At 39.0% G+C, this 8,309-nt stretch overlaps 1 protein-coding gene across 3 annotated transcripts in view; it reads left to right on the top strand.

The window, feature by feature from the left end:
• The window catches only part of LOC138009444 (regulator of nonsense transcripts 2-like), a 49,345-nt gene that overhangs the window by 8,323 nt on the left and 32,713 nt on the right, over positions 1-8,309 (top strand). For all 3 annotated transcript variants that reach the window (XM_068856461.1, XM_068856460.1, XM_068856462.1), the window contains exons 4-8: positions 1,370-1,445; positions 4,245-4,321; positions 4,426-4,506; positions 6,494-6,529; positions 7,267-7,395. In XM_068856461.1, coding sequence (XP_068712562.1) covers positions 1,370-1,445; positions 4,245-4,321; positions 4,426-4,506; positions 6,494-6,529; positions 7,267-7,395 — 399 coding nt within the window. The remainder of the gene's footprint in view (positions 1-1,369; positions 1,446-4,244; positions 4,322-4,425; positions 4,507-6,493; positions 6,530-7,266; positions 7,396-8,309) is intronic.

Genomic DNA, 8,309 nt, shown 5'->3' with positions numbered 1-8,309 from the left:
ACTTTTGCTAAAAAGAATTAAGAAATGACAAAATTATTTTGTTTCTCGCTGTGAATTTTCTCTGAAGATAGCGTAATTGTAGAGTAATTTTGGTGCGATGTTACGTGCGCAGCTCCATTTCTTCGATCATTCGCCATTTGCTAAACCGCTGACAACACAATGCAGCGCAGCAATTTTGCGACTAAAATTTGCGAAATTGCGACTAAAGTTTCGTATCTTATCGCAAAATGCGACTGGATTTTTTCGTTAATTTTGAGCCCTGTTAAACCAAATGATAAAATTATGTATATTGGTCTTCATAACTACCTTTGAAAAAAATGAGAATGTTTTTAAATAAACTAAATCTCCAAGAAATAGAATAATACAGAGTAAAATATATAAATGCGACTCTCAGGCATGAAAGGGTCAAACTACGATGCTGCTGAAGAAGGAATGACATGAAATTACATGTACCTGGTATGATCTGCCACTATACCATTACGGTACCCTGTTTTGCGTCCAGAAATAATGGAGTCTACACTCAAGACTTTCATTTTGTTTATGAGTGTTATCACTAAAAATGGTGTTTAAAAATTTTAAGAATACTAATAATTTATTTTAAGAAAACAAAACAGAATTATTATAGTTTGTTCAGTTGTAATGCTACATTTACTTTCATGAAGTGAGATTGCCAGGTTTTAAGTTACCTTAAAGTGCCCCTGTGATAAAAAAAAAACACTTCCTTTTTTCCTTCAGATTTTGAAAGTGTGTTTGCTTAAAACCTGACTGGCAAAATTTTGAGCTTTGATTTTTATCCAAAGGCTGTTTACTTTGAGTGTAAGCTTTGGATTTCATGGTCCGCCGTTACTCACATTCAAAACTGACCGATTGGACCTCAGACAGTTGGATCCAGGGAAAAGTGACGTCAGAGGCTCACTAGCTTAAAATTTCAGCGTGTGAACGCAGCTTATTATATATTATGCAAAGCGTGAGTTTAAAAGTCTGAAAGCCCGAAACCCCCGTGCTGCATATTAATTCTGCGGCGTACACACGTATTGCATTCTTAAACTAGTGAGCCTCAAGAACATAATGTTAGTAATGGCGGACCATTAAATAGGAAAATTACAGTTAAAATAAAGAGGTGTCTTTTTGAAATCAAGGCTTAAAACGTGGGTCACTTAGTGTTTTGTTAACATATTTTTTTCAATCCAAAGAAAAATATGAAGTGAATTTTTGGTCACAGGGGCACTTTAAGCATTAAAGGAAGGCCAAGCATGATTCAATATCTTGAACATTAGTCCTTCTTGGAACCCCCTCATTAGGGCTGTCTTTCATGTATCTCATCAAGTGTAGAGTTCAAACCATTTTTGTGATGTTATTAAAATTGTAGCAACAGTCCTTAAAAGAAGCAAACGAGCAGGTGGAACAGAAGCTTGCAATGCGTGAGAAAAATCTTGCAGCTCTAGGTTGGTAAATATTACTAAATACATTGTGTAATGATCCACCAATCTTTGACAAAATTAAGGGGACTCAAACCAGTCTCAACACTTTCAACAAATTGAAGTATTTGGAAGGAATGAGTCTGCCCAACTGTTTCAACTAACAGCAACGCTATGTTACCATGTGAAACGCCAATAATGTTATTGAATCAGATGTGGCATATACATGTAATACACCATGGCAATGACAGAGCTACATGTATCTAACAACACCCTATACTTCGTCCTTAAGTGCTTAAATCTAGAAAATGAACTTGATGACCACACATCTTTTATTGCTGAAAAGTGATAAGTATGCTATGATAGAAGTCACTACTACAGTAAATCAAAAAAACATTACCTGGAGCAGATTCATAGGCAGTCCTTCACAATGCACCCCAGGGATGTTTTTAACTTTGCAGGGAGTTTTATCTTAGCCTACCAATCACTTTTGTAGCAATAGATAATGTTGGTCCCCAAATTTGTTTTTGAGATCAACATACATGTAAGCATAGACAAAAGGTAGGGTGTAAACACTCGGTAAAGTTTCACTCAGAGATCAACCTGTGTAAGCAACTTTCTTTCCTCTTGTTGACTCTCCTTGGGCAAATGTCCCTTTATATCTAAATAAATAAATTATATAAATAAATAAATAAATATATATATATATTGTGGTATGTATGCAAGTTACCATGAAACTCATTGTGCCAGATATGTCCAGAAATGCCTCTTACAATTGGCCATTTCTGAGTTTACAATGTATGTCTGACTCCTGTTCAAAGCGAGTTTAAGTGCGGAGGTTTTCTTAAAATAATTTTTCATTCATAGTATGTAAAGTAGAACTAATTACCATCAAAAAGCTTTGCACTTAGACTCACTTTGAAGATTAGGCAGACACGAACTTGGAAATGGCCTGTTAGATGGATGGGGATTTCAATAAGCGTCACAAAGTGTCCCCTTGCTCTTCTTAACTTCACCATCACTCATTTCCGGGAATTCTTTGTCTTCATGTGACGTCATCAAAACTAAAAAATAAGGAATCATCAATCCTTTTCAGATTTTAGTTTAGACTTGTCTTTTCACCAATTTTCAGTTTGGTGGGGTTTATCGTGTTGTGATAAGGCAAGGTTGAATTTCTAAGCTTTTGCGTGACACGATGTAAAAAGTGACTTGTCCACTAAGATTTTGCAATCTGAACAGTCCTTGTATGAGAATAACTATATTTATAAGCTCTCAGAAGATGACTACTGGCTTTTTATAGCAAAACTTGATGATATATGTTTTTGTCAGCTTCCAGCCGCCATATTTGTGCCCCAGAGAGGGACACAAACATGGCGTCTCCATACAAAGCCTTATAAATTTGAGTAAAACATTTCTTCGAATATCTCCCGCACGAAACATCGCACAGACCTGAACCTTTGTGAGACTGTTTGAATATTCATCCTTTTTTATCTCTTTGATTCTTGACTTAATTTGCTTAATGGTTTTGATGATGGTGTGACAGTGAAAACGGGCAATACAGACAATGAATAGAGATTGACAATGGCATTTACGTGAAATGCCAAACACGAAACTGTAGGCTGCTGCCTGTCACAAAAGCATGAAAATGACTTCATTCCAACTTCTCTCTCTTTTGAAAAGTTACTTGATACCTGCAGCCATAACACGCGAGAAATGAGCTCGTATGAAACGAGTTTCTTCCACTTTTGGCAAAACGCAAATTTTAGTCCAATGTTTTCCTGTTTGCCATGAACATGATGCTTAACCTCTTCAATTTGTCGCAAAGTGTCCCCCAAATTTGCTGCTGCTCTGGTAAGGATAAACGGCTGCATTTACCCTAAGCTAAAAATAACGCTAACCTCTATCCTTACATTATTGTTGCATATAGGTAGCAAAGGCTTAAGGACGTTCGCGCGAAATTTTTTCAACATTGATTTTCTTCTGAAACTTTTACCACTGTAAGATGATGAGTTGGTTATGTCAGAAATGTAAAAAAAATGGGGGGTCACCGACTTCGTTTTGGAGAGAACATGTCCGGAAAAACACCCAAAATGTGACAAAATCGGGCTTCGTTATCGAATAAGGCCAGTGTCTGTAAACCCAAATATATTGCAATTAAATCTTTGAAGTGAAATCTTCTCTGCCAAATATTGTTTAAGTGGACTAATTAAGTGAATTTAGTCAACTGGTGAGGTTCCCTTAAAGATCAAGTTCGCATTTAGTGACCACAGTTTCACGCACCTTGCAGCCGCAAGATGGCAGGATTTGATGTCCCGTGAGCAGAAATCTTGAAATTTTTTGAACTTCCTACATTGATTTTTTGTTCATTTCTGGACAACGTGGAGATAATTGTAAATAAAATCCGTTTCTGGAAAGAAAAATAGGGGTCACTGAACGTCCAAGACCATTAAATCCAGGCAAAGCTATAGCAATGGCCTTTTGCCCTATCAGTTCTCATTTTATTACTTAGCGCGCGCGCTCGTGTATGACGTGGCGTGTGCATTTGCGTACCTAGTAAGGATGCACAGAAACAATTGGCGCGAACGTCCTTAAATGGACACTTGGTGTTTGATGTCAAAATTGGGCGGGCGTCTTATTATTGCATTTCTGGACATACGTTCACTGCGCAGTTGTATTGGACATGTAACAAAGAGCACTGTAATGGTATTACAGACTCAAAGGTTCAAATACCTGTACAACCCTCAATCTTTCAGGCTTTGAGTTAGTTACTGCTAAATAATTATCACTACAGCAATGATCTTGAGTCTCTCTTGTATTATGTTTCAGGCCGAGTACCTGATGAGTCTCATTTTAAAGGACGTGACGCTTCTGTCAAAAAAAATTCTGCATTCATAAAGAAATTGGTATGTTATGTAATGTTAAGATTTATAAAAGAGGCATTGGGGGTGTAAATATTACATCAGGTTGTCCGTAGTTATGGTAATTTCCTTTTTTTTTCCCTCTGTAGAGGACCATTACAGAATCTCAACGGGAATCTTTGGAGCAAGAATTTGCTGGTTTGAATCTTTCAAGATATGTACAGGAGGCGGTAAGAATCAATCTTGTCTAGGACATTAGAGGATCTTTACATTGGATGAAAGAACACCTTAGCGAATTTTGTAAAGAAGTCAGAAAAGTGACTGTGAGCAAAGGTTTGCCTTTGATATTTAGGCTTTCTAGTCTTCTCAAATAACAGTGGCCACAGAGCGCGTTTGAAAGTGGGGAGGGGGGTATTAATGTCTCTAAAGTAAAGTCTCCACTTACGAGCCAGAAGGCTCATCAGGCCGGCGCTTATCTCCGGTTTCTGTAGCATGAAGCGACTAGGAGTATTTGTACTCCCCCCTGGATGGGATACTAGTCCATCGCAGGGTTACCCCCAGCATTACGCCGGTACCCATTTATACACCTGGGTGGAGAGAGGCACCGTGAGAGTAAAGTGTCTTGCCCAAGAACACAACACAATGTCCCCTGCCAGGCCCCGAACCCGGACCACTCGATCCGGAGTCGAGCGCACTAACCATGAGGCCACCGCGCCTCCCAGGGGTATTAATGGGTAGGGGTATATTACTAAGTCTTTGATCAAGCCAAAAACATCACTGTAATGAAAATTGAGGGGAGGGGGGGGGCTATAGTCCCCCGGCCCCTCCCTCTCTGCAGTCCCCGAATAAGGATGGTAAAGCATGGACCTTATACCACAGCTCTTGTTTCTAGCTCTGTAGTACCAGGTCCCCAACTTAGCTGCGGTCAAACCGATTATGCCCTATCTTCCTCCAAGTCTAGTGGTTGATATTCTGGCAACATGGAGATGGAGGCAATAAAGACTGATAGAGTCAAAGAAACAAAACCCAACAAGTGTCAATGAGTGTCTTAAATGGGTTAGTGTTCAGGCTATCACTGAGTGTCCATGAGTTGGTTTTGTTATATCCATTAGCCATTGCAAAGCTAAGGGAGGCTTGTTTGCTTGGGACTCAGGTGCAGGAGGGGTCGCGAAAGGTGCAGCTGGATTGGCAGGTAGTGGATCAGTAACAGCTGATGGTTGAATGGTCAGGGTTGGGGTTGATATAGTGCTGCCATCCCCAGGACTGGGGATAGGTGGTCTGGATGCAAGTGGGCCTGTTGCAGGGGTTTCATTAAGGGCCGGGCACCCGGCCAACTGACTGGCTGTGGCTGCTTTCAACATCTCAACAGACTGTTTTTTTAAACAAAGAAATACCATTAAAAAAGACAGTTAAATGTACTTTTCTTGATCTTTCCTCTGTGACATAAGATGTATTTTACTGTCAAAACGTCATAATGTCATACGCTGCGTTCAATTTCCTGGGAGAGCATGCCCCCAGACCCTCCTAGGATGACCTTCGAGCACAGCTTTCTGCCAGCTGCAATCAGCTGTAAGCTGGTTTTGGCTAGTTTCTCCCAACTCAAAAATAGCTTGTCAGCATGGCTGGTGACATACACAATTTGCTGAGATTCAAGTGTCTGACCATATGTAGAGCAGCCAGAGAATCGCAGGATGACTGTACCCAGAATTTTGATGCCATTGTTATTAGCCGTGTTCACGTGCATAGACCAATTGCATAAATGGCGGCCAAAAATGTAATCTTTTGTTTATGTGCTAATTAGACTCACTAGCCTCACTCTCGAACAACATTTCTATTGTATTTTGTCCATGCAAACGAGGCTAGTGAGTCTAATTAGCACATAAACAAAAGAATACGTTTTTGGCGGCCATTTATGCAATCGGTCTATAGTGACTGGAATTAGGTCATCTTCACATAGCCCAAAGCTGCGAATTACTTTCATGCTTGCAAGGTAACTTTGACAGCCAGTATCAGCGATGGCAGAGAGTTGTATTCCCACTGGCTGGGGTGTGGTAGCTTTGAATCCCAGGAAGGCACAATCATGCAAGGCATTTTAACCTTAGCTTATTTAAGAGGTTTCTTTTGGAATTATAATACACTTGTTCAATTTGAGAAACTATCTATGTACTGCTTGACTTTGATTACATTTTCATTTAAACCCAGTTGCTTTTTTCATAGGTTGCGGCAGTGCTGGATGGATTGACAAAGTTGAAGGTATGGTCACTTATAATATTGCAAGATATACTGCATGTGATGCATCTCTACTTTTGTGGGGTAAGAGGTGAAAAATTTAATAGTGTAAAGACCAAAATGATATTGTAGGACAAAAGTTAATCTAAAAATGAAAGTCATATAATTGAACTGTGGAGAGAATCAAGTTAAGATCTACAGGCACAAAATTTTCAGGCTTTCCTTTTGTTACTCAATGTTACCTTTTAATGTCCTCTCATTACGCCTTGTGATGTAATTCACTCTGCCATCCACAACATGGCAAATGCAGGAAGAACACAGCCACTTCCTAGGTACTCTAGGACACCCCCAGTTGACAAGTAAAATCATCTGGTGTTAGACGAAGTAAAATCTGTCAAGCCTCACTCCCAGGAGTCAGTGGGTTAATGGCTCCCCACAATACAGCTTGACCGTGAGACAACAATGATAGCATCACTGGCGAATCATCATGGGTAACCAGAAAGCAAAGTAAAATCTAGAAGGGAATTTTCTGATTCAACTTTCCACAAACTTGCACCCCTCAAAAAAATCTTAATCACCCAGGGAGGGGCTTCTTTACAATGAAAAATACATTATAATAACGAAAATTGGCATGAAAACACACTTTGCTTTTGGTACTGCTCAAATAACATTATTTTATAACTGCAATGTTCTACATCAGTACAATAATTAATTTTTGTATGCAGTACCCTAATTTAATTATCACTTTCTTTGTTTTAAAGCTTGCAGATGTGAGATGTGTATCTCATATGTGTGGCTTGATTCACCAAGAGTATTGTGACTTCTGTGAACCATTAAAGAAAGGACTTATGAAGATGTTTGACAACTATGGTGGAAAAGAAGAGGAGAAGGTCGGTCAAATACTTACATTGGCTAATTCTCAAAAGACTTTTCAGAGGGTAAAAAAAAATGGTCCACTTTGAAAATTGGCATACAGGTTGCAAAACACAGTGTACAGTAGTTGCTTATGGATTCTAATGGCAAATAAGGGCTCCAAAACCTTCAAGCTTTCATTGTTGAAGTACCACAGCTGTATGGTGGTCCAACCATTTTTATTGTTTCATTAGCCTGCAAATAATTTTTTTAAACCTGTCATATGTCAGGCCATCAAGGGTCGGACAAAAAAGAGAAGAAGGAATAATTTGTTTCAGTGTACTAAACTTATTTTGGAAGTGTCCTCAGACCAATGTAATCTTTTTTATTTTATTTTATCATGGATTTTCCTCTGCCAGAATTATAATTATCATCTAGAACTAGACGCTCCATGAGCGTACACTGGGTTGCCTGTGGTACGTGTTACACAATACCACACAATACCACTGAGTTGGGTGGTATTGAACTGAGCGCAATGTAAATATAAATGGCCAGACAGCAGTAAACACAGATGCATTCAAGGTGTTCGATTCTTTCTCTGAGTTTTTTAAACCAATATCCAGCCAGAGTAGAAAAAGTTAGGAGAGAATTTGCCATTTGGTTTCAGTGTTGTGCATAACACTACATTTGCAAAATATTGACATCCGACGGCGAAAAATGCAATAATATTGTTGTTGAAGCCCATTATTCATCACTTTTAAGATTTTTATTTTCACAGTTTGTGTTGTTTATTGAATTGACATCCATTATTGAGCTCCAAAAGATTATAAAACACCATTCGCGCTATGTCGGCTTCATCGCCTTTGTTTGTACTGTGTCCACCTGATAAAATCTATGAATTTCCACTACCCCCTGAAACTTACCAAAGATATGTGCATGATACTCTAGGCAC

The sequence above is a fragment of the Montipora foliosa genome, chromosome 7, assembly GCF_036669935.1.
Source record: "Montipora foliosa isolate CH-2021 chromosome 7, ASM3666993v2, whole genome shotgun sequence".
Lineage (NCBI taxonomy): Eukaryota > Metazoa > Cnidaria > Anthozoa > Scleractinia > Acroporidae > Montipora > Montipora foliosa.
Note: the sequence above shows the minus strand (reverse complement) of the source record. Positions and strands in the feature narration are given on the sequence as shown.